General features: G+C 41.6%; 1 protein-coding gene across 2 annotated transcripts in view; it reads left to right on the top strand.

Moving 5' to 3' along the window:
* The first annotated feature begins 1,142 nt into the window (after positions 1–1,142).
* Positions 1,143–27,368, top strand: part of PQBP1 (poly-glutamine tract binding protein 1) — a 91,965-nt gene continuing 65,739 nt past the window's right edge. Inside the window, exons 1-2 of one of the 2 annotated variants that reach the window (XM_080286347.1) lie at positions 1,143–1,236; positions 21,949–22,137. In XM_080286347.1, the coding sequence (XP_080142473.1) occupies positions 1,227–1,236; positions 21,949–22,137 (199 nt within the window). In that variant the 5' untranslated portion in view covers positions 1,143–1,226. Of the gene's footprint in view, positions 1,305–21,948; positions 22,138–27,368 lie in introns of both variants that reach the window. The other variant, XM_080286348.1, reaches the window with a different exon arrangement.

The following is a 27,368-nucleotide window of genomic DNA, read 5'->3' as shown; positions in this document are numbered from 1 at the left end:
CCCCCCTCCCCCTTACGCGCTCCGCGCGCACCTGTATTTACTGCACTCCTAGTACTAAGATTTGTTGTATTGTCATTAGTATCTAGAAAGCTAGTATCCTGCGAGATACGCATATCTTAGATAAGGTTTTTGTATTGCTCTATATTGTGTTGTAATATCTGCTGAAGTGTCCCGTGTCTGACTGTGGTAATATACGTGTATGGTGTTGCCGAAGGTTTTTATGTCCTATCTCTCTTTATTGCACTAGCTCCGGTCTCGAAAGAGGACCCCGCTCCACGTTGGGTGAAATAGGTACGAGAAGTCGAGCCTAATTCTACCCAGCATTACACTTTCAATACGTCGCTTGAAAATACATACGTGCTAGAACTGCTTCAAGCCACTTCCCACTGTTAGTAATGCACTACGTGTCTTGGTGGAGAGTCTGTTTCTTAATTTTGACTTGACAAGATTTACTTGATTAAAAAGCTGCACTTGAGTCTGGAAGAGATAGCAGACTAACTGCAAGTGAAGAAAGTTCTTTGAAGGGCGATATTGAGAGAGAGAGAGAGAGAGAGAGAGAGAGAGCTCTGAGATGCCAACACTGATTTTCCCCATGAAAAATTTTTACAAAGCACTTTACAGTCTAAAGTCACAATAATTGCGCTATGGGACATTGTCAAGTAATTTCGATAATAACATCAAAAGTGCTATTAAACGCACCATGTTTTCCATAATAGCTCCAGAAAACGCGCTAGGCGCAGCATAATGAAAAATACGCAAAATCATTTCCCAAAGCACTAGAATTCGCGCTTTTCGCGCAAAAATAGCAAAACTGACCATTGGATGTTGTCATTTGAGATTAATATATACTTGTATCTCTTCAAATTCGTTTTTAAATATACCCAGGATGTTGTACTACGAATAAAAATGAATGAAGACAGGTATGGGTGACGCCAGAATATAATTCAAAGTCGACTACAGCTACTGTAGGCAGATACAAGTTGATTATTGACTATAAGCTCAACTTATAAATAATATCCAAAGCCTACACTATTGAATTAACATAGGTTTTTCTATCTCCTCATGAAAATTTGTTATTATAGTATTAATTAATTAATATTAAGAACATTTATAGAATGACGGGGAATCGTCCAGGGTGCGAATTGTCCTGAAGGAGAATCTTCCATGTTTTGGTGGCGCGGTGGCGAATTGACTTCACGGCGAACTGGGGTCGGTGATAGGATTGTATGGAACTAGGTAGGGTAATTAGCCTCTGAATCGTATCTTGGGTGAAACATAGGACAGTTTGGGGGATAAAGTCTACGGTAAGTTTGTGAAATAATGCCCATCTATTTGATACTGAAATGAAAATGTGACCAGTCCTGAGCAGTGTTATCGCTTGGAAGTACGTTTTTACATACCTGCTTAACACTGGCAGCCGCAGTTGTTTGGATAGCCTTGTCCAATTATTTACCATTCTGCCATGAAAAAATTAAGAACCTTTCATATGGTGAAATTTGATTCGTGTCTGACATTGGCTGGCGGCATATGACCTTAGCAGTTGCGCCTCCAGTTTCTACTACAATCAATCAATCTGACATTGGCTGCTATACTGGCTCCGTTTCGACGGTTTTCTCATTTTTTACCAGTTTGGGTTTGACGTGTGTGGGTTGATATGTTGCTGAGGGTTGTTGAAATCGTGTAACTAAATATTAAACAAGCCTCATAAAACCAAACCATAAGGAATAATAGTGTATTCAGATGGCATTACTTCCCCAATTCAGTTCAGATTAATGGTTCTATTATCATTTCAACCTCTAACTGAATTCATTATTTTTCTATTCACCAGTGGATAGTTGTCTAGTGACAAGAACTTTGAGTACCAAGATTTACCAGTGCAACTCAGTAATAATGACAATACAGATTTTCGGTATAACTTTAGAAGTAACCAACGTTACCAATTTTCATTATATTACGTCCCTGAACTATTCTAACTAAGACTTACCTTTTAAGCCTAGTTTGAGTTGAGGGAGCGAATTTTGTTGGATTAGTCATATAGTGGCTTAGGTTAGGCTGTTGCTCAGTAGCGGATGAATGTCGCGCCATATTGACTGGTGCAGGCGTGTGCACTCGGTCTATGTCAGGCCTTAGATTAGGTTAGGTTGGGTCAGGTTAGGTTGGGTCAGGTTAGGTTAGTTTAATGCAAAATAGTGTCTGAAATTAATTTTGATCTTGATTTTGGGGGATAAACCTACTTTTGTAATTCTTATGCAAAATTCCAAAAAGGGGATTTTCCCCAAAAAATGAAGGTCAAAATTAATTTGAACACTATTTTGCATTGGAAACCAAAAGAATAATAGTAAAAAAAAACGTTGGTTACTTCTAAAAATTTACCAGATTTTCTTTTATTTTCTGAAATTTTGGTCGGAAGCTGGTCTTGTCACGGCCAGATCCGATAAGTTATGATTGCATTCTTATGTTGGTTTCCACCGCGCTTTACTGGCCTTGAGCAGCGGCCAATAAGTAATCCGATGTGAAGGGTGGTCATTTTTAATGAATCATGGACTTTGGCCAATGAGTGACCTCCTTACAGTTTCCTTTGTTTAAGGCCAATCAATTCCAACCTAATTTCCCTAAATACGAAAGGGAGGCCCTTCATATGATTTTGAATTTAGTTTAGCCATGGCAACTGTCTAGGGCAGATGTCCGAGTTGTGACTATGGATTTTACAAATTCATTGTAAATTAAGGTTAGTTCATTTAATACAGCACAGCCTTATACAAGGTTAGGGTTGATTGGTTAGGTTAGGTTAATAAAAAAAAAAACACAGTTAATCAGCTATATACCGGCAGTTCTTTTTTTTTTTACTATTTTAGTGATTTCTGTACGATTTTTATTGCTGATTATATCACAAAATGCCCGTTTTGGGGGGGTTGAAGTGGGGATAGGAGGGAGGCAGAACACGAAAATGGGTAATTTGCGGTAAAATTGATAATCAAAATCCAACAGAAAACACTAAAATCAATGGGTTTCTGAAAAAATAAAATTGAAGTGGAGTTGGGGGCATAAACGATAATTTCATCAGATTTGACTATGATGACAAGTGTTATTTCAAAATTTCTTATTGGAATGAAGTGTTATCTGGATCCTTTGTTATTGCTTTTATATATATATTTATATATATACAATTTACTATAGCACTGGCCATGTGTGTGTATGTATTTTGGGCAGCCGAAACTACACATTCAAATCTTACCAGTATTGGCACAAAATTGCAAAAAATTCGCCGATGTGAAAAAACTTGGTCCTGTGACGATTGAAAAACTTTTACTATATTTAATGAATGATCACATTTTGACCAAATACGCTACCGTACTCCATGCACCCAGCATAGGATCTCTGTAGAATTTTTTTCCCATAGGCACTACTAAAATAAACTTAGCAGCATGAAAGCCCTCCACAGGAGCAAGTGCAAGGGGCCCGAAGGGCCCACAAGCACTTGTATCTATCTATCTATCTATTGCCAGACGCCTCAATCCCATTTGGGGTGGCCACAAACAAATCGCCTCCAAGTCGCCCTGTTCCCCGCCATTTCACTGCCCTGCTCCCAACTCACACCCCCCTCTCTCATATACCTCTCCACCCCATCCCTCCATCTCATCCTCGGCCTCCCCCTTCCTCTTCCCCCCTCCACCTCACTCACATACACTCTCTTCATCAGTCTTTCACCCTCCATCCTCTCCACATGGCCAAACCACCTCAGTGTGTTCCTCATAACGCTTCCTATCACATCCACATCAACACCACAAAGCTCCTTTATATCCTCATTCGTCAGCCTGTCTCTCCATGTGGCTCCACAGACTCCTTTTAAATAACTCATTTCCACTGCTCTCACTCTTGACTTGTGTCCTTCCAACAACGTCCAAGCTTCACTTCCGTACGTTAGAGTTGGTATCACAATACTGTCATGTAGTAACTTTTTCACTTGCATGCTCACTTCCCTGTTTCTTATCACTGCTTTCAAAGAACCAGCAACCTTTCTTCCCTTCTGTACCCTTTCAAGCACTTCACCCTCCAAACCTCCATCGTTACTCATCACACTACCCAAGTACTTAAACGTACTCACATTTTCCAATTCCTCATGTACATTCACTGACTTCACCACTCTCAAAGACCATCACTTTACTCTTCCCTACATTCACCTTTAGATTCCGTTTCTTACACACTCTCTCAGACTCATCCACCAAGCCTTGCAGCTCCCCTTCGTCTTCACTCAACAACACAGTATCATCTGCAAACAACAGTACAGGGAGTTTCCAAACACTATCCTCTCTCACCAGGGCCACTCCAACATCCACTACCCTACCTTGTACCTCTTTTATTACCCCATCCATGTACAGATTGAACAACCATGGAGACATGACACATCCCTGTTTCAAACCAACTTTCAAAGAGAAAAATTCACTTAGTTCACCATCCACACGCACTGCAGCCTTCGCACCATCGTACATACTCTTCACAGCATTCAAAACAACTTCCCATCTACTCCATATATTCTTAACACTTTCCACAATCCTTGTCTATCCACCCTGTCATATGCTTTCTCGAAATCCATGAACGCTGCATACAACTTCTTTCCCTTCTCTAGAAACTTTTCCACTAAAAATCTAAGAATGAATATCTGATCCACACAACCTCTTCCCTTCCTAAAGCCTCCCTGTTCTTCTCCAACTAATTTCTCTGTTCTTTCTCTAACTCTGTCAATAAGTATCCTACCATACACTTTTCCTATTATACTAAGAAGACAAATGCCCCTATGATTACCACACACTTCTTTTTCCCCTTTTCCTTTGTACAAGGGAATAATTATACCTGACTTCCAATCCTCCGGGACTCTACCTTCCTCCCAGGCCAATCTGCACATCTTCCACATCCATTCAGCTATTATCTCTCCCCCATGCTTCAGCATTTCACCACACACTCCATCAATTCTTGGGGCTTTCCCCGATTTAACTTTCTTCATTGCTTCCACAACTTCTATCCTACTGATTTCTTCCTGTCTTCTCACCTCCCTCCTCCTCCCAGCCATGCCCCAGCCACTTATACTCGCATTACTTCCATCCTCTACTGTATATATATATATATATATATCAGTAATCCCTCCAAGATCCGAGGTAATAGAGCCCAAGCAACGTCTGAGACTTGGGAAGAAATGCCCTTGAACATGTACTTACAGACCCCAACACAACCTAACTTTGAAAGCCACCTAAATAACTCACTACCGGACATGCACAGCACCTGTTTAAGACCCTGTTCACAAAAATAAGGAACAGAAACCTTAAAATGAATGAAAAGAAGCCAGAGAATGAGAAATTAGAAGTAAGGAAAATATTTAGCAGTGTACAGGGTACTTACAACACGTCCGTGGCAGTCACAGAGATTAACTCGCCTCCTCTATGACTCTGACAGTGGTGAAGGTGCACTTGAAGCACACACAGTAATCCAGTGTTGCGCTGCACTTAATCCTTTGCACTGTGAATTATAATTGTTTAACACTGCACATTCTGTTCTTACTTGTGCCACGCCAGTTGCAACACACCAGTGTTGCATTCTCCACTTAATCCTTTGCACTCTGAATTCTAATTTTTTAAGACGTCACAACACTGTAAATTCCCATGTGGTCTAGTGGCAAGGTATTTCAGTTTATTCACTGTTTATTCACAAAAGCGAGCACATGGGCAGCCATGGCAACGAGCATTCAGTCACGACGGTAGGTAGGCAGGAAATGGGGAGTATGGAGGGGTTTTCTATTGGACATCGCTCAGTACTGCGCCCCAAAACACAGCTGTTTGTCACCGTGCGGCAAATTTCAAGTAGGGATGAACACGTCGTTTTTGTGTGTGTGTGTGTGTGTGTGTGTGTGTGTGTGTGTGTGTGTGTGTGTGTGTGTGCGTTCCCCAGATGTCCGAATATCTTGGGGAATAATCCCAGACTTGGACTGATGGATCCAAGCCCAAAATCTCCGGGACTTGGAATGTCCGAGTCTTGGGCATCCTGGTCTTAAAGGGATTACTATATACAGTAATCCCTCTAATATCCGAACGCCCAATATCCGAACATCCCCACTAACCGGACATAATCCTCCTGGGATCCAATATTCCCAAAATGGGCCAAAAACTGCAAAAAATTCGAAAAAAATCTGACTTTTTTCCCTCCCATAATTTGAAATTCCCGCCTGGCGCCAAACAGCTGTTACACCATGGTCCCTTCACCCCTTCCTTCCTCCCCCTCCCCCCTCCCCTGTCAGGTTGCCATTTGGTATTTTTCATTACCAAGTGTGGGCCAATTTGGTAATGAAAAATTCGTTTGGTAATGCATTAGAATAATGCATTACCAAATGGATTTTTCACATGTATGAGGATACACAGGATGGAGATGGTGGATTGTTTGCTCTCTCTGATTAATCTGCTACCCTACATAGTGTGAAAATAATCAACATGGTGTTAGTTGCAGACTTTCCTGATCTACCAGATGACCCGCCGACATGTCGTAAAAATACCCCCGCTAATACCAATACACCAGTCCTGTATGAGACAGCCCTAGCATGTATTCAATATGGACGGTGGGTGTTAGCGCCGAAGTGGTGACATGTGGAGGTGTAGGAGGACTACTGGGCCTTGGGATAGGCAACTGCCCCCAAGAAATAGGCCCTGAGCCTTTGCCCAGAGTCGGACACAAAAAAAAAAAAAAAAAAAAAAAAAAAAAAAAAAGTTATAAGGAGAGTGATTACATGTATTTCCACTTGTATATACAATTAGTGAAGAATATATGCTAGCTTTACGAATTTGGTAATGAAAAGTTATATTTGACAATGAAAGTTGAGGAGAATGGTAATGTGGCTGTTGCGATCTGGCAACTCTGTTACCCCACCAACATCAACAGTCACAGCTTAACTCCGATGGAGAGCAGATACTCATAACAGTGCAAGCCACAGGTGCTTGTTTTTTGTGAATAAACAGTGAATAAACTGCAATACCTTGCCACTAGAACACACAGGAATTTACAGTGTTGTGCAGTGTTAAGAAATTAGAATTTAGAGTGCAGAGGATTAACTGTGGACTGCAAACTGGCGGTTCAAACCAGTCCAAGACCAAGGGACTTGTAAGTACCCAGAATGTTTAATATTGTATAAACTCACCTCTAAAACCTCATTTTATGGTTCTTTTGCATTTATTTCAGTCTTTTATGACCCTTATTGGTGTGATTTGGGTCTTAAATAGGTGCTATGCATGTCCAGAGGGAGTTGTATAGGTGTTTTTCAGAGTTAGGGTCCGTAAGTACTAGTCCATAAGCTGGGGCCCAATATCCGGACAGGACCACTATCCGGACCTGCCTATGGCTCTATTGATCCGGATATTGGAGGGGTTACTGTATATACATTCGACCCTCCATTTCCCATACCCCAATTTCCCGGATTTTGGATTTCACGGACGCAGGCTGAGGCCGGACAATATTATCAAATGCCATATTCTCACGAAACTCTGGCCATTATTCTCTCATATAAAACTGTAAGCAGTCTGCTGCACAACACAATATAATTTTAGCAAGGTTTATGCTCGATCAAGGCCATTTGTAACACACACAAGAGGATATTTTCATACATGAAAAGCATCATGGCCACCATCCTGCTTCACCCCACCAGTTCCTTCTCTATCTATCTATCTATCTATTGCCAGACACCATAATCCCTTAAGGGGTGGCCATTTGACTTTGAGTTATTTGTTTTAAGGGGAGGGGCACTAACCCTCCACCAACCCACTTGTTCACACGTAGGGAGCACGTATGGTTTGGTTATATGGTTACCACCCAGCGTTGTAAATGGTTTCTTGGCTTACAGGAAACCATTTGGCTTGTCACTCAATGTAAAGCCACCTGTAAAGGAAAGAAAAGCAATAAGAAGTGACAGGAAAGATGCGAGAAATAGGAAGAGAGGAGGGGAGGCACAGAAAAAGAATGATAAAGGCTAAGGAAGAAGTAGGCAGCACTACATCAAGTGAGTGGATGATGGTCGCCACCACCTAGTTCCTTCTCACTCGTGGCAATATCCTGTTTGCCTCTTTCCATTCTCAAATGCCACTGTAAATCATTTATTGCACAACAGTACAATTTAAGCAAGGCTTGGACACAGTAAAACTCATAAGTAATAAAAAAATAAATTTTCTTGCAGACAAAGTCAATGGTATCCATTCCGACTCACTTAGCTCACCCGACTTGGTGCGACTAAATACCAAATTGGCACTTTTCATTGGAAAATATTTTAATTTATTTTTCCCACAGAGGCTCATACACACCTAATTATCTGAAGTCCGCAAAAAAAATGGTATTTAATATAACTTAATTAAAAAATAAGGTTTCAGAGATAAAATGCGCCAATGTTAGCAGATATTTCCCTTCAGATCGTCAGCACGCCATGACAGACTTCTGTTTTTCATAAATATTTATTTTGAGTACAAAAAAAAATGTGTGTGCATTGTAAATCAATATTTATACAAAACAAAAGTCCATCAAGGCAAGTTGTTAGGCTAGAGGCAAAACACTTCTGCTAACTTTAAGAAATTTTTGCACTGAATCCTGATTTTCTATTAATAATTAAATTAATCCACCCTGGGGGTAGGGAGGTTTTTCAAGAATACTCCCCCAGTATCCCTGCTTGTCGTACAAGGCGACTAAAAGGGTTAGGGGAGGGTTAGTGCCCCTCCCCGGAAAACAACTAAAAAGACGAACAAGAAGCCTTGGACAAGGACTGACCAAAAGATGACGACCAAGGACTGGACAAAGGACATGGTAATCGCAACATGGAATGTAAGAGGTGCGAATGATGAGGTGAAAGAGAGAGAGATTGTCCAGGTGCTTGAGGGTGTGAAAGTTGATGTATGTGGAGTAACTGAAACTGAATGGAGAGGTGAGAGAATGGGAGAATGGATGGTGTATATATGCAGGGGTAGGTGAGAATGAGAGGGCAAAAGGAGTTTGTATAGTTGTGAGTAAAAGATAGAAGAAGAACATAAGAGAGTACCGGGTATGGATCAGTTGGGTCAAGGATTGTGTGGATAAGATTGAAAGTTGGAATGCAAATGTGGGCAATTGTGTGCGTGCATGTGCCAACGCAAGATCGTGCAAGCAGAGTGAGTGAAGAGTTGTGGACAAATGTGGAAGTGTGCATGGAAAAGTTTGGAAGGAATGAGAGTGTTTTTGATCGGTGATATGAATGGTAAAGTAGGGAATGTGAAGGTGGATGGAATAGGCGGTGAGTGGGATGTGCCTGCTCGGATAGATGAGAATGGCAGTGTGTTAGTGGACATTTGTGCTGGGAGGAGGGTGGTGATAGCCAGTACCCTCTTCAGGCATAAAATGATCCACAGGTATAAATGGCGAGTGATGAGAAGGGTGGGTGGTGAACTGAATGAAAGGACGGCAATGATTGATTATGTGTGTGTGGATGAAAGGATGCGAAGATGTGTAATGGATGTAAGAGCTTATAGAGGTTGAGGGAGTGGACTATCTGACCACTGCTTAGTGGTGGCCAGAATCAAGATCCAAATAAGATGGAGAAATAGAAGAAGGGAAGGACGGGAAGAAGGAGCATTTGCAAGGAGAGTGGAGAGGTTATGAGAGGATGAGAAAAAGGCAGAATATAAGAGAGAATGGAGGAACGATTGGGCAAATATGAATTGGAGCAGATGGGGGATGTGGAAGGTGTGTGCAGGATATTCACAGAAGAAATATGTGCAGCATGTGATGTGGTGTGTGGAATGAAGAGAAGACGGAGGGGGGGTGCAAGGAACAGCGTGGTGGACTGAAGAGATGAGACAGGCTGTGGCACAAAAGAAGAAAGCATACAATGAATGGATGAGAAATAGGGGCGTGGAAGAAGTTGAGAGGCGGAAGAGAGAGTTATATGTAGAAAGAAAGAGAGAGGTGAAAAGATTAGTAAGAGAGAGTAAGAAGAGAGTGGTTGAGGAATTTGGAAGGAATTTGAGTGTAAAGTGGAGGGACTGTAAGAAAATGTTCTGGAAAAGGGTGAAGAGAGTAAGACAGGGTGGAAGTGAAGTTATCAGGGAAGTCTATCTATCTGTCTATCTATTGCCAGACAGCACAATCCCGTAAAGGGTGGCCATTTGACACTGAGTTAGTTGTTTTACAGGGAGGGGCACCAACCCTCCACCAACCCACTTGTTGACACGTAGGAAGCACGTATGGTTTGGTTATGTGGTTACCACCCAGCGTTGTAAATGGTTTCTTGGCTTACAGGAAACCATTTGGCTTGTCACTCAATGTAAAGCCACCTATAAAGGAAAGAAAAGGAATAAGAAGTGACAGGAAAGATAGGAGAAATAGGAAGAGAGGAGGGCAGGCACAGAAAAAGAATGATAAAAGCTAAGGAAGTAGGCAGCAGGGAAGTGAAAGATAAAAATGGTAGATTACTTGTGGAGAACGGAGAAAAAGTGAGCAGATGGAGAGAACACTTTAAGGAATTGTTGAACATAGAGGATGGAAGTAATGTGAGTATAAGTGGCTGGGGAATGGCTAGGAGAAGGAGGGAGGCGAGAAGACAGGAAGAAATCAGTAGGATAGAAGTTGTGGAAACAATGGAGAAAGTTAAATTGGGGAAAGACCCAGGAATTGATGGAGTGTGTGGTGAAATGCTGAAGCATGGGGGAGAGCTAGCAGTAGGATGGATGTGGAAGATGTGCAGATTGGCCTGGGAGGAAGGTAGAGTCCTGGAGGATTGGAAGTCAGGTATAATTATTCCCTTGTACAAAGGAAAAGGAGAAAAAGAAGTGTGTGGTAATCATAGGGGCATTTGTCTTCTTAGTATAATAGGAAAAGTGTATGGTAGGATACTTCTTGACAGAGTTAGAGAAAGAACAGAGAAATTAGTTGGAGAAGAACAGGGAGGCTTTAGGAAGGGAAGAGGTTGTGTAGATCAGATATTCATTCTTAGATCTTTAGTGGAAAAGTTTCTAGAGAAGGGAAAGAAGATGTTTGCGGCATTCATGGATTTGGAGAAAGCATATGACAGGGTGGATAGACAAGGATTGTGGAAAGTACCGTATTAAGAATATATGGAGTAGATGGGAAGTTGTTGAATGTTGTGAAGAGTATATATGATGATGCTAAGGCTGCAGTTCATGTGGATGGTGAACTGAGTGAATTTTGAGAGGGGTGAAGTCAGTGAATGTACAGTGAGGTTGGATGGTGAAGAATTGGAAAATGTGAGTACATTTAAGGACTTGGGTAGTGTGATGAGTAAGGATGGAGGTTTGGAGGGTGAAGTGCTTGAAAGGGTACAGCAGGGAAGAAAGGTTGCTGGTTCCTTGAAAGCAATGATAAGAAACAGGGAAGTGAGCATGGAAGTGAAAAAGTTACTACATGACAGTACTGTGATACCAACTCAAACGTATGGAAGTGAAGCTTGGACATTGTTGGAAAGACACAAGTCAACAGTGAGAGCAGTGGAAATGAGTTAAGAGGAGCCTGTGGAGTCACATGGAGAGACAGGCTGACAAATGAGGATATAAAGGAGCATTGTGGTGTGGATGTGGATGTGATAGGAAGCGTTATGAGGAACACACTGAAGTGGTTTGGCCATGTGGAGAGGATGGAGGGTGAAAGACTGACGAAGAGAGTGTATGTGAGTGAGGTGGAGGGGGGGAGAGGGAGGGGGAGGCCGAGGATGAGATGGAGGGATGGGGTGGAGAGGTATATGAGAGAGGGGGGGTGTGAGTTGGGAGCAGGACAGTGAAATGGTGTGGGACAGGGCGACATGGAGGCGATTTGTTTGTGGCCAGCCCGAGCGGGATTGAGGCATCTGGCAATAGATAGATAGATAGAATTAAATTAAGTACAAATTTTTAAACTGATTTTAGATAATTAGGTGTGCAAACCTATGTGGTGATAAAGATTAAAATATTTTCCAATTAAAATTGCTGAGGCTTCTTGTTCTAATTTTTAGTTAGTTGTTTTCCGGGGAGGGGCACTAACCCTCCGCCAACCCATTTGTTGTCACGTAGGGAGCACGTTCTGGTTGGTTATTAGGTTACCACCCAACGTTGTAAATGCTTTCCTGGTTTACGGAAAATCATTTGGCTTGCCACTCAGTGTAGAGTAATCCTAAAAACAGAGCAACACTACACTAAGTGAGGTGGAGGGGGAGAGAGGGAGGGGGAGACCAAGGATGAGATAAAGGGAAGGGGTGGAGAGGTATACGAGAGAGAGGGGTGTGAGCTGGGAGCAGGGTAGGGAAATGGCAGGGACAGGGTGACATGGAGGCCATTTGTTTGTGGCCACCCCATATGGGAGTAAGGCGTCTGGCAATACTGTAGATAGATAAAATTGCCAGTTCGGTCCAAGATTGAGATCATATCTGGAGATTGCGTGTTTGTATCTCGGTCAGCTGATGAGTGGTTGGCTCACCTTGTGGTGTTCCATTCCTTGTTCATTTTCCTCTTTTTCCTCAGCTTTCTGATCTTCTGTCACATCCTCTACACTCTCGTCAACAACTGATAACCAACCATTCTTAGGGTTGTAGCTACCAAAATACTGCTATTGTGTCAGTTATTATTATTGTTGTCACTTTTATTATTTTACGTACAGTGGGGCACCAACTTTCACACCTAATTATGACTGAAAATAATGCGCGAAAGTTGAAATCGCGAAAGTTGGGGCAGTGTCCTTATGGCAAAAATGCGCGCAATTCAAAATTTTGGCCCGTTGTCTGTGGGCGCAACATCAGAGGGCCCATCCTTAAACCAGGGCTCGCCCATTCGGTATCGGGGTGTTGGAGTACTTGTACCCCCATCACTAAGCCGGGGTTATTGCATCTAGGGGTATTGTGTATTGGAGTATTATTGAGTCTGATCAGGTCCCTTGAGCAATATCAAAACAGTCAGGAATAAGTAATACTCTGACAGTGTGTTTATAAATTACTGCCAGGTGAAAGAAAACAGGTCTCCTAGCTAGGGGGACTTTGATATTATCCCCATCGTCAGCATGAAATCGCTTCTGTATGTAAAATTACAGTGTACTTACCAGTACATTATAATACAGTACTGTATTTAATTTGCAGGAACATATGTTATCTGTTTTTTGACGTTTTGAAGTGTTTCGTAGGGAAAGTGGGTTAGTGTTATCGGGTTGGGGGGTTAGAGGCCCCTAGGGGGGACTTTCGCATGACAGAATCCAGCAGGCCTTTGGTTCTATTACGCCGGATAATCGGGAGATTGTTGTATATGGCTGTAACCCACCAATTTATTCTGCACCAGACCTCTGTCATTCCACCCCTCACTCACCATTCAGCTGGTTTTCAGATGATGCAATAAATACATATGAATTGCAAGCACAGTAATTTTATCCAACAAGCAAACCTTTATTTCTAGCAGCTAGATTTTATCCTCTCCACCAGTGGAATTACATTCTAAGATGTATAAATTCATCTTAGAACACATTTTTAGTGGCAGAGAAGAAAAAAATATTGCTGATAGGAATGAAGGTTTGCTTTTTTGGATAAAATTATTTCACTTGCAGTTCATATGTATTGTATTATCTGCAAAACAGCTGAGTGACGAGTATGGGGTGGAATGATGGCGGTCAGGTGAGGAATAAATTGGCAGGCCGCGGGCATATAGACAACTGTGAGCAAGAGTCATGATAATTCTACTACAACACTTCTTTCCAAATCATTTCACCAATAAATGCACTAGATTTATTTCTTTAGTTTATTTTTCCATGTTTTATGAATAAAATAACCAATAATGTTCAACAAAATGAATTTATCGTGTGCTTTTTGCACTAACTACTGCAAGACGCTTCAGTCATGTGAGTTACATCTATTGAGAGGTTATGTTTCAAATGGAATTGTTTGTGTGGCCCTGGGTATGAGTGGTATTTTATATGCTGCAGTGATATAGCCTATGTATAAGAGTATACCGATATATCAGATGTCCAGGAAATGATTAATTGGGAAAGTAAATTCTCCAAGCTTCACGGTAAACTGGGATTATACTTTACTGTTTTTCTGTATCGTATCAGTACAGTAGAGTTGCGATTTAAGACAAAAAGAAAACGATCGTGCAATAGCACAGGCATTTAATTTCTCCCATAATTACTTAATAGCACTGTAATTTCACTAAATTGCACGAGAGAAATTGTGTGGGAAGTGAGTGCGTTTTGGTATTGGATTTCCAGATGACTGCTTTTGTTTACAACTCTTGTGTTATGCTTTTATCGGTCGCTGATTGGCTTCCTTGACCTGACCCAACCCAAGTGACCCATGTCCCATACCATGTGCCTGAGTGTTGTGTAGATCGTCACTGTGATGAGAAGTGTTTATTTGCATATTTCCTTGCTCCTCATTTCCTCACAGAACTCTGAGCACGTGGTTCCAAACTAACTTTAATTATGCCTAAGCACCCTGAAAGTGCTAGGAACACAAGAAAAGCATTTATTCTAAAGGAAAATGTAAAGTTGTTGGACGAAGTGGCATGTGGTGTGGAAGCTTAAATGCAAACGATCAGATGGATACAATGTGTCGGGTATGTTTACGATGTGGATAGTTTCTTTGTTTTGGGGGGGGGGGGAAGTTAATGATGAGGGAGTAGTAAAATTCATGTTTTTGCCTTTGATGCAACATGAAAAGAAAAAAAAAAAAAATTTGTGCCCGACTTTTGTTATGAACTGACTGTCTTTGGTCGAGAAAATCTGGCTCTTATGGCACATGAAGACACTACGTGTTGACGTAAATAGTTATGTAAGATAATGATGTGAGTTTAATTCTTGTGAATTACTGTATACTGTCAAACAGATTATACTGCTCGGCTAACTTGTTTATCATTCACGATTACTGCATTCGTGAGTAACTGAGAAGTGAGAAGTATGCAATCACTCCATGCTGACAACTTCAGTACAGTATAGTTTATTTATTTATTTTTTTTTTTGACTAATGACTTTCTAAAACAGTTTCACACTTTTTTTTTTTTTTTTTTTTTTTTAATGAGTGCACCGAAAGTTATTCTTGGCGAAATATGCATGATGCTAGGAGGCCATTATTCTCGTGTTGATTAGGTCCGAAGTTTTTGCATGATTGGGGATGAGGACTTTCAAGAGGCTTTGTAGCAATCCTTGGTGGTTAAAATTTTTATGGGGAGTATTAGGGGGCAAAACTAGTTGGTTAGGTTTGGTTAGAATGCATTGCTGTGTCAGGTTGGTGAGTATTGTATGTAAACACACGTCTTGGTTGTCTTCTATCTATCTATCTATCTATTGCCAGACGCCTCAATCCCGTTTGGGGTGGCCACAAACAAATCGCCTCCAAGTCGCCCTGTCCCCCGCCATTTCACTACCCTGCTCCCAACTCACACCCCCCTCTCTCATATACCTCTCCACCCCATCCCTCCATCTCATCCTCGGTCTCCCCCTCCCTCTTCCACCCTCCACCTCACTCACATACACTCTCTTCGTCAGTCTTTCACCCTCCATCCTCTCCACATGGCCAAACCACCTCAGTGTGTTCCTCACAACGCTTCCTATCACATCCACATCAACACCACAACGCTCCTTTATATCCTCATTCGTCAGCCTGTCTCTCCACGTGACTCCACAAGCTCCTCTTAAATAACTCATTTCCACTGCTCTCACTCTTGACTTGTGTCCTTCCAACAACGTCCAAGCTTCACTTCCGTACGTTAGAGTTGGTATCACAATACTGTCATGTAGTAACTTTTTCACTTGCATGCTCACTTCCCTGTTTCTTATCACTGCTTTCAAGGAACCAGCAACCTTTCTTCCCTGCTGTACCCTTTCAAGCACTTCACCCTCCAAACCTCCATCCTTACTCATCACACTACCCAAATACTTAAACGTACTCACATTTTCCAATTCCTCACCATCCAACCTCGCTATACATTCACTGACTTCACCTCTCTCAAAGACCATCACTTTACTCTTCCCTACATTCACCTTTAGGTTCCGTTTCTTACACACTCTCTCAAACTCATCCACCAAGCCTTGCAGCTCCCCTTCATCTTCACTCAACAACACAGTATCATCTGCAAACAACAGTACAGGGAGTTTCCAAACACTATCCTCTCTCACCAGGGCCACTCCAACATCCACTACCCTACCTTGTACCTCTTTTATTACCCCATCCATGTACAGATTGAACAACCATGGAGACATGACACATCCCTGTTTCAAACCAACTTTCAAAGAGAAAAATTCACTTAGTTCACCATCCACACGCACTGCAGCCTTAGCACCATCATACATACTCTTCACAGCATTCAACAACTTCCCATCTACTCCATATATTCTTAACACTTTCCACAATCCTTGTCTATCCACCCTGTCATATGCTTTCTCCAAATCCATGAAAGCCGCATACAACTTCTTTCCCTTCTCTAGAAACTTTTCCACTAAAGATCTAAGAATGAATATCTGATCTACACAACCTCTTCCCTTCCTAAAGCCTCCCTGTTCTTCTCCAACTAATTTCTCTGTTCTTTCTCTAACTCTGTCTATAAGTATCCTACCATACACTTTTCCTATTATACTAAGAAGACAAATGCCCCTATGATTACCACACACTTCTTTTTCCCCTTTTCCTTTGTACAAGGGAATAATTATACCTGACTTCCAATCCTCCGGGACTCTACCTTCCTCCCAGGCCAATCTGCACATCTTCCACATCCATTCTACTACTATCTCTCCCCCATGCTTCAGCATCTCACCACACACTCCATCAATTCCTGGGGCTTTCCCGATTTAACTTTCTTCATTGCTTCCACAACCTCTATCCTACTGATTTCTACCTGTCTTCTCACCTCCCTCCTTCTCCCAGCCATTCCCCAGCCACTTATACTCGCATTACTTCCATCCTCTACGTTCAACAATTCCTTAAAGTGTTCTCTCCATCTGCTCACTTTTTCTCCCTTCTCCACTAGTAATCTACCATGTTTATCTTTCACTCCCCTGCTAACTTCACTTCCACCCTGTCTTACTCTTTTCACTTCTCTCCAGAACATTTTCTTACAGTCCCTCCACTTTACACTCAAATTCCTTCCAAATTCCTCATCCACTCTCTTCTTACTCTCTCTTACTAATCTTTTCACCTCTCTCTTCCTTTCCACATATAACTCTCTCTTCTGCCTCTCAACTTCTTCCACGCCCCTATTTCTCATCCATTCATTGTATGCTTTCTTCTTTTGTGCCACAGCCTGTTTCACCTCTTCAGTCCACCACGCTGTTCCTTGCACCCCCCTCCGTCTTCTCTTCCTTCCACACACCACATCACATGCTGCACATATTTCTTCTGTAAATATCTTACACACACCTTCCACGTCTCCCATCTGCTCCAATTCATATTTGCCCAATCGTTCCTCCACTTCTCTCTTATACTCTGCCTTTTTCTCATCCTCTTGTAACCTTTCCACTCTCCTTGCAACTACTCCTTCCTCACGTCTTTCCCTTCTTCTATTCCTCCATCTTACTTGCATCCTAATTCTGGCCACCACCAAGTAGTGGTCAGAAAGGCCACTCCCCCAACCTCTATAAACTCTTGCATCCAATATACATCTTCGCATCCTTTCATCCACACACATAATCAATCATTGCCTTCCTTTCATTCAGTTCACCACCCACCCTTCTCATCACTCGCCATGTATACCTGTGGATCATTTTATGCCTGAAGAGGGTATTGGCTATTACCAACCCCCTCCCAGCACAGATGTCCACTAACGCACTCCCATTCTCATCTATCTCAGCAGGCACACCCCACTCACCAACTATTCCATCCACCTTCACATTACCAACTTTACCATTCATATCACCGATCAAAAACACTCTCTCATTCCTTCCAAACTTTTCCATGCACACTTCCACATTTGTCCAGAACTCTTCTCTCACTCTTCTAGCACGATCTTGCGTTGGCGCATACACACACACAATCGCCCACATTTGTATTCCAACTTTCAACTTACAGCACACATATTTATAATAACCTATCTTTAAATATATTTTTAATGACAAATATGGGCTCATAGAACCTAACCCCCTATTTTACATGTAAATGTATGTCGATTTTTAGCGCGAAATTGATTCGGCACGAAGTTCTGCATAACCTATCTCATGTTGTATGAAGACTGTACTGTACTGTACAGTATTGTATTTCATGCTTAATTTTCATCATTTACTCATGGGAAAGTTTTTTGAATACAGGGTCGAGATGGATAGGAACACATTACAGTAGAAGTCCGATTTTTCGGCATCTATGGGACCAGGCAAGTGCCGAAATATCAAAATTGCTGAATTATCGAAAACCCTACCCACTCAGTACCTTATATGTTTCGGTGAACACTATCATCATTACTCATATCATTACAAATGTGTTTGGAGAGAGTACTGTATACTGTTTGATACTGTACAATACTGTAATGAATACAGTACTATACATGAATATAAAAAATAAAGAAATTAGTGAACATACTGTATATAAATGTAATGGTACAGTAGGCCTACAAGGTCACATGCACTTACCTAAACTTATAGTACAGTACACCCTCATTATCGATGTTTTTTTTATTGACGGATTTGATTATCGACGTTTTTTTTGTCTCCTGGGAGTTAAATTATTATTATTAAAAAAATAAAAAAATAAAGAATTGTATTGGCACCTCCTAGCAAGTTTGCGCGCCATCCTGCCAGGTGTCTCTGGCTGCTCGCAGCATGTTCCCGCCGACCTAACAAACAACAGCATCAGTACACGTTTGTCTGTTGTTCTCATATCGTGTTCGGCCACATCTATCGTGCTTTCGCGATCATCAAGGCTCCGAAGAGCCCTTGTAACACTCCAACTGGAAATAAGGCAGCTAAGAGAGCAAGGAAAGTACTTACCTTGGAAGTAAAGAACGAAATATTACAAAAACTTAGAAGTGGAATGAGCTATGCAGCGGTTGGTCGCGAGTATGGCATGAATGAGTCCAGTGTTCGTGGCATAAAATGGAGAGAAAAAGGCATTAAAGATGCTCTGGCTTCGTGCACACCAGGATCGGTTAAAGTAACGATGCATGTGAGAGATGATGCCTTGGTGAAGGTGGAAAAGGCATTGAATATTTGGATTGAGGACTTAAACCGTCGACACGTGCCGCTAGACTCCCAGTTCATCAGAAACAAAGCAAAACAACTCTACGCTCGGTTTGCTGGTGAAAGCAGTGGTGTTGGTGAAGATAATGGTGATGAAAGTGAGGCAGGTGAAAATAGTGATGATGGTGAAAGTAATGACGATGGTGATAGGCCTAGTAATGTTGGTGCTTCTGCTCTAGGCAAAAGAAATTTGCAGCCAGCAAGGGCTGGTTCGAGAACTTTAAGAAAAGGTATGGCCTACATAACATTAGGATGACTGGTGTAGCAGCTTCAGCAGATCAGATAGCAGGAGAATCGTACCCACGTGACTTTGCTGAACTTATAAGGGAGAAAGGGTACAGGCATGAACAAGTGTTTAATGCGGACGAAACACGCCTGTGGTGGAAGAAAATGCCTAAAAGAACGTACATTTCGAAGGAGGAGAAAAGTGCGCCAGGCTTTAAAGCAGCAAAAGATCGTGTGTCTGTGCTGTTGTGTGGTAATGCAGAAGGACATATGATAAAACCCATGCTCCTGTATCATTTGTTATAATTTTAAAGACGAGTTGGATTTTTTGTCAATAAAGGATATTTCTTGCAAAAGTTAGGCAGAGATTAAATATGAAATATACGAGCATAAGGAGAGTTGAATTTTCCTAAAAGAAGATCCTAGCGAAAGCTAGGCTAAGATTCATCTTTGATAGCATAAACTGCCATACAGTCGTGAAAATTTAGGTCTGGGAGAAATGGAATATCAAGAATGAAAGGAAGCTCTTGAGAATGAAAGTAAATAGGAGAGCGTGGTCTCTCTGGTGTGAGCTAGCAGCACTGGCGTGTGTTGTGAAGATCGGTGCGAACAGCTGATCTAACGTAACACTTGCCCCACACTCTCAGTTATTAGAACGTATGAATGACCACCACTGCTGCTTTCGTTTTTTTTTTTTTTTTTTTTTACACACTCGGTTATGTAAACATATGGATGGCTACAACTGCTGGTTTCGCCTTTTATTTTTAGATGAAGTGAGGTGTAAGTGGAGAGAGAAGTGATGATACAGCAGCCATTACAAGTTGAGGTCCAGTGTACGACCACTATGCATCAACATCAGAGATTATGCTATTTTTTCCATAATTCTTTACTTAATATAAGTAGTTTTATTATGATATTCAGTTTTTCAATTGCCTAACTAATTTATTTCTAAGAAACACTAAAACTAAACTCCATATTACATACGAGTGATTGAAGGGATATTAAAATATATAAATAAAGGGTACCTGACCAGACGAAAATCGGTATCGACGATTTTAGGCATCGACGGGTATCTTAGGTACCTATCCCCCGTCGATAATGAGGGTGTACTGTAGGTTCCTTATTTACATATGTACAATAGAAGGGGTTGATTGGAGTCTGCTACTGCTGGAAGAAGTCCACATCTTATGTGTACGCTTCTTGCTAACACCAGTTAACTTTCCACACGTGGAGGCCATTTTCAAAGCACGCAGATGTTTATACTGTTCACAACACACGGCTGGTCCACTCAGGTGTTACAAAGCTCCTGTCTGATGTTACGGTGCTTACAGCACACTCGAATAGTAATTTCAGAGGTATTTCGGTACGAAGTTCACAAAGCACACAGAAGAATCAAGAGAAGTCGGCAGCAGCACGGCAACAACTCGGAAGAATGGTGAAACAGATTCTCTTTCCCATGCTAGACTCACTACATGTTTGTCCTCTCTTTATGCTATTGGAGAAAGAGCTAGCCTCTGCGCTTCATGGCAGTGGTAGACTCGTTCCATCACTTTCACTATCTCACTCACTAAGGCGGGTAAAGGCGGGTAGCTAGCTGGCGAGCCTTATGAAGAATTTCAAGACTGACGAAAAAAATCGGAGAATCTTCCGAACGATCGGAGATTTTTGTAAATGGGACTATTTCTCAAAACTGCCGAAATGTCAGATTTGCCGGGGAATTGGATGCCGAAATATTGGACTTTTACTGTATCTGGCTGGAGCTAGCTCCGTGGCTAGAGTGAGGAGTGGTTGGAAGAAGTTCAGGGAGCTGTTGCCTCTCCGGATATTGAGAGGGCTTTCTTACATACTCTTCTTACATACTAAGGGATCTTTGTATGCAGCATGTGTTAGGAGTCTATTGCTGTTTGGTAGTGAGACCTGTATAGTGAAGGAAGTGGATATTCACAGATTCAGATGTACAGATATGACAGTGATTAGGTTGATGTGCTGTGCATCCTTGAATGCAAGGCCTGGGGGGGGGGGCAAGGTTTGCGATGGAAGAATTAAGAGGAAGGATGGGACTGGAGTGTATAGGTGTTGTCATGAGGAGAGGTACATTGAGATGGTTTGGGCATGTGGAGAGGATGGGGGATGACAGTTGGGTGCAGAAAATGAGAAATGTTAAATGTGGGGGTAGGGTTGCGAGAGGCAGATCAAAAAAGACTTTGGATGAGGTCTCAGTGTGTGACCTCAGGGATAAGGGACTAAATAGAGAGGCTACTAGAGGTCATTTAATGTTGAGAGCCATAATAGGTGATCAGGGCCAGTGCTTTCAAGCATGTTGGAACCATTATAAATGAGACAAAACAAAACTAAACATATAGCCATAGATTTCATTGATAGAGGAGGCCTCAGATAATTCTACAGGTACCTTTTCTCATAAAACAAACCAGATTCACAGATACCATTTGTTGTAGTGTAGTGCCGGGTAGCTGGGTGTTATTTTCTGACAGTGGTAAGCAAAGTGTTAGCCATAATCTGCTCCTATTTGATATTCCATTTCCACAGATTTGTCTCCTCCTGAATCCTGGCTGTGGCGACAGTATTTGATTGTAATTGGTGGATCTGGATGGTATTTGGAGGAACTTGGACAAGTGAAACATTCACATCAGCTGCAATTGCCCAGTATGCCACTCCCACCAGCATTAGCAGCTAGACTGGCAAAAAGGGGGATCCTTAGTACACCCAAAGAACCAGGTAATGTAACTAACTTGAAAAAATTATTTGCTGGTAATCATATTACAATACATCAGTCCATTGTATAACATGGGTTTGAAACTCCTTTACATTTCACTTATACAGGGTGTCTCATGAAATATGTGCCAAACTTCATGAGGTTATTCTTGGTCCAGTTTTTAATAATTAATTCTTTATCAGTGAGGATCTGTTTTTCACATGGTTGTTCAATCTGTATATGGGCAGGGTTATAAAAGAGATACAAGGTAGGGCAGTGGATGTTGGAGTGTTCCAAATGAGAGAGGGCAGTGTTTTGAAACTCCCTGTACTGTTGTTTGCAGATGATACTATTTTGTTTGGTGAAGATGAATGGGAGCTGCAAGGCTTGGTGGATAAGTTTGGGAGAGTGTGTAAGAAATGGAATCTAAAGGTGATTGTAGGGAAGAGCAAAGTTATGGTCTTCGAGAGAGGTGAAGTCAGTGAATGCACAGTGAGGTTGGATGATGAGGAAATGGAAAATGTGAGTATGTTTAAGTACTTGGGTAGTGTGATGAGTAAGGATGGAAGTTTGGAGGGTGAAATGCTTGAATGGGTACAGCAAGGAAGAAAGGTTGCGTGTTCTCTGAAAGCAGTAATAAGAAACAGGGAAGTGAGCATGGAAGTGAAAAAGTTATTACATGACAGTATGTGATACCAATTCTAACATATGGTAGTGAAGCTTGGACATTGTTGGAGGGTCACAAGTCAAGAGTGAGAGCTGTGGAAATGAGTTATTTGAGAGGAGCATGTGGAGTTACATGGAGAGACAGATTGACAAATGAGGATGTGAAGGAGAGTTGTGGTGTGGATGTGGATGTGATAGGAAATGTTAGGAGAAACACACTGAGGTGGTTTGGCCATGTGGAAAGGATGGAGAGCGAGAGGCTGACAAGGAGAGTGTATGTGAGTGAGGGGGGAGGGGGAGGGGGAGGGGGAGGCCAAGGATGAGATGGAGGGATGGAGTGGAGAGGTATATGAGAGGGGGGGGGTGTGAGTTGGGAGCAGGGCAGTGAAATGGTGGGGGACAGGGCGACATGGAGGCGATTTGTTTGTGGCCACCCCGTATAGGATTGAAGTGTCTGGCAATAGATAGATTGATAGATTAAGTTGCAGTCAGTGATGGTCTTATGGGTAAAACTGATGTCATTTCATTTATTCATAAGGCCCTTACAATGATCCCTTGGTTATTGCACATAATTGGTACCGAACATGGCGTGTGATAATGAATTTGTGTTATAACAAATACACAGAACGTATGGGATCTTAATTGGTCCCAGGCACCCAAAGCTCAAACCCAAATTTTCCCCTTAAGCCCGGTAAATGCATACATACTGTTATGGTTAGTACAGTTCCTGATACACAGATAGGCATGATTAGGTTAATAGAAAGTAATGAAAGAGCACAGTAAGGGAGACTATTTAATCCATTACGGTCAGCTCCCAGTATTCCTGGGGTCTATGTACCAGAACACCCCGAGAATATTGAATTCCGCGAATAACCCAAACCTACCACAAAAGTCACAGATTTCAATGTTTTATCTATTCCTATTACCAACAGACCCATTATGAGACCTGTAAAAGCATTTAATGGCACATTAACCCCCTTGCACACTGTAAGTTTTCTGTAAGTGTGTGTGATGTGATAAGAGAAAATGCCATGAAGGTAGGCTGGACTCGTGCACAAAGGAAATCATTCCCATGTGCCCCAGGAATTGGTTATAATGGTATAAATTGTATACCATCATCTTCCCTGATGTTTATACCATATGATAAGTTAATAAAAACACACAAAAGTGATGAGTTAAAGTACTGTGGAAGTGCTGAAATGAGATGGGAATACTTTTGTTCATCCATGAAAATAGCTTCTTTACACTATACAAAATTTTGCCTTCATAGTGCAAGAGCTAGGCATATGTCTAGATGCAGAATTTCACAAGCTTTCACATGGTGTTGTCAGAATTCTAATACGACTGATAGTTTTCGAGTAAATCGCCAAAAATCGCGTGTGCCCCCCTCCCCCTGAACTGAAAACCGAGAGAATACTAACTACAGTAATCCCTCCAAGACCTGACGTAATAGAGCCAAGCACATGTTCGGAACTTGGGTTTGTCCGGGACTTGGGAAAATGCCTCCTGGACAGGTACTTATGGACTCTGAAAACCACCTAAATAACTCCCTACTGGCCATGCACAGCACCTGTTTAAGACCCTGTTCACTCAAATAAGGGACAAAGAATGAAATAAATGAAAGGGAACCAGAGAATGAGGAATTAAAGGTGAGTATGGAAAATATTTAGCAATGTACAGGGTACTTACAACATGTCTGTGGCTGTTACAAAGATTAATCCACCTCCTCTAAGGCTCTGATAGTGATGAAAATGCTCTTGAAGCATGTACAGTAATCCAGTGTTGTGCTTCCCTTAATCCTTTGCACTGTGAATTATAATTGTTTAACCCCCCCCATCCCGATGTTTTCTGGGCAGTGGTACGCCCCAGTCCCGACATTTTTAGACCCTGTTTTTTTTTTTTTTTTTTTTTTTTTTTTTCCCCTCAAACATCCGCTTTTGGTGAGAAACATCGAAAATTCATAGAGAAATCGCTCACCTGAGGTTTAAAATACTCGATCCAGTTAGGAATACCTCCTTACCTTACAGGGTTTTCTATCAGGCTGGCTGCAAAGAAAACGAGTTCTGTGGGAGGATAACTATTCCACACCACTCATAAACGGTATTTATTTATTTATTTGGTACGAATTTATATGTAGTACGAGAGTATATTGGTTTTCAAATGGTAATATAGGCATTATAAGCATTGTTTCACTCTCTAACTCATCACCATTCCTGACCTTTTTTTTGCCACATTAGCTGATCATCATTTCTGACTGTTTCTTCCTCTAATGTTTGTCCTCCACATTGTCATCGATTGGGGAATCACTCTGGCCCTGAATTTCGTACCATGGCATGACATGGCTTTACTGGCCAGGTCACGGATAACAGGTGCATTGCTGACAAAAGGGCATGCAGGGGGGGGAGGAGGTCATGCAGGGTAAGGCATTGTCCCTGCCTGGCATCTTGTAGAGGAAGGTGTCCCGTGTATACGTGTCAAAAATCACTCGCGAAAATTGAAAATTGTGCAAATTAAATTGAAAATTGTGCAAATTAGGGACCTTGCAATGTTGCCGCGTTAATTTACATCTCCGGGATATGAGTGCACATCATGTGAGGACGTGAATTCACGTCTCCGGGACGGGGCGGGTTAACACTGCACATTCTGTTCTTACTTGCACCTCGCCAGTTGCAACACGCCAGTTTGCACTCTGTACTTAATCCTTTGCACTCTGAATTCTAATTTCTTAACACTGCACAACACTGTAAATTCCTGCGTGGTCTAGTGGTGAGGTATTGCAGTTTATTCACTGTTTATTCACAAAAACAAGCACATGAGGCAGACATGGCAATGAGCGTGTATTCACAGTGGTAGTTAGGCGGGAACTGGGGAGGGGAAGAATGCAAGGTTGCTCTGCTGCACGCGAAAACACAGGTGTTCATAACCATTTGGCAAATTTAAACACATATCTTTTTTTTTTTTTTTTTTTTTTTTTTTTTTTTAAAGACCCTAACCCAAAATGTCCGGGACTTGGGCATCCGAGTCTTACAGGGATTACTGTATTTGAGAGTATTGGCCTGGAAATAGACACCCTTCCCTATGACGCATCAAATATTGACATATTTCATGCTAAAACATAATTTTTGGTCAGTATTTTTGTCCAGAATTGCCTAATCGGAATCCCTTCAGAACAACACTGACAAGTGCATCATAGTGCGTCATTGATTCCTCTTCAGACTAACACCATTTTGACTCGTTTTGAGTCATCGTGCGTGAAGAGGTTAATACAGTACTTTCGTAAAAGTCAGTACAGGATGATGCACAAGCCTTTCTGGGAGCAGTGAACTGTACTCACCCATGCGATGATGTAACACACTATGCTCTTGTTCACACCAAAATGGTGCCCGACAGCCACAAACGACTGCCCCTCACGAACCATGTTCAGCAGTTTCACTATACAGCATCTTCCTGTGACATCACTTTCTTCTGCCGCTTAGGCTTCCTAGCATCAGATGCACCCTGAGCAACACACTTAGGACCCATTTTTCACAGTGGTAAAGAATAGAGTTGACCAATGAAGCCATAATAACAAGCAGAACACACATGTATGCACAACCTGTGAGATGAACTGAGAGAGAATGAGCACGGTGGCATATTTTGAGTGTAACAAAATTCTGATTCGACAGTCATTCACCGAATTGGCACTTTTAATTAGAAAATATTATAACTTTTATCACCATGTAGGTTCACACACACCTAAAAAAAAAAAAATTAAATTAACTATTTATGAAAAATCAGGATTCAGATTGGAAGTGTGCCAAAGTTAGCAGAAGTGTTTTGTCTCTACTTGACTACTTGCTGTGACAGACTTTTGTTTTGTATAAGTATTGATTTTCAATGCAAATGCATCTACTTGTATTCTAAATCAATATTTATGCTAAACAGAAGTTTGTCAAGGCATGCTGATGAAATGAAGGGGAAAGATCTGCTAACTTTAGCATGTTTAAGCTTTGTAACCTGATTTTTTATTTACAGTTATACTGAGCACAATTTTTTTTGCTGGATTTAAAATAATTAGGTGTAAATGAATGCTTATGTGATAAAAATTATAATATTTTCATGTTATAAGTGCCGATGCTGTGCTGATTCGGTAAATGACCACCAATTCAGTAATTCATCACCCCAATGTGGTGGGGAGAAAGAAGACACAGTTAGGTAATAAGGGATGCTACCCTAGGAGCCAATCACAAAAACTTACTCATTGTGAGACAAGAATGGGAGGTTTTTGTTGTGAAATACCGAGTGCTGCAGATTGCTGATGCCCAGTGCTGGACAGCACATACCTATAAAAGGTAACTGCACAGTCTAACTGTAAAGGACAGAGTTTCTCATAGAAAACATGCAAAAAACTCACTTATGAACCATTAGGAACAGCTGATGCTGTGGGAAAAACAGGAAATATCTTGCTGTGTCATGGGGGATTTAAGATATTGGTGTAAAAAGACAAACTTAATGGTATGAATAGCTTACAGACTGCCAGTCTGTTGCTGAGAGGAAAAGAATACATTGAATATTTCTCCTGCCTGTGGGAGAAGAGGAAGGTCGCCAC

Source organism: Coenobita brevimanus, chromosome 111 (genome assembly GCF_032717465.1).
Source record: "Coenobita brevimanus isolate Jiangsu-jjx chromosome 111, ASM3271746v2, whole genome shotgun sequence".
Taxonomy (NCBI): domain Eukaryota; kingdom Metazoa; phylum Arthropoda; class Malacostraca; order Decapoda; family Coenobitidae; genus Coenobita; species Coenobita brevimanus.
This window is presented reverse-complemented; position numbering and strand designations above follow the sequence as displayed.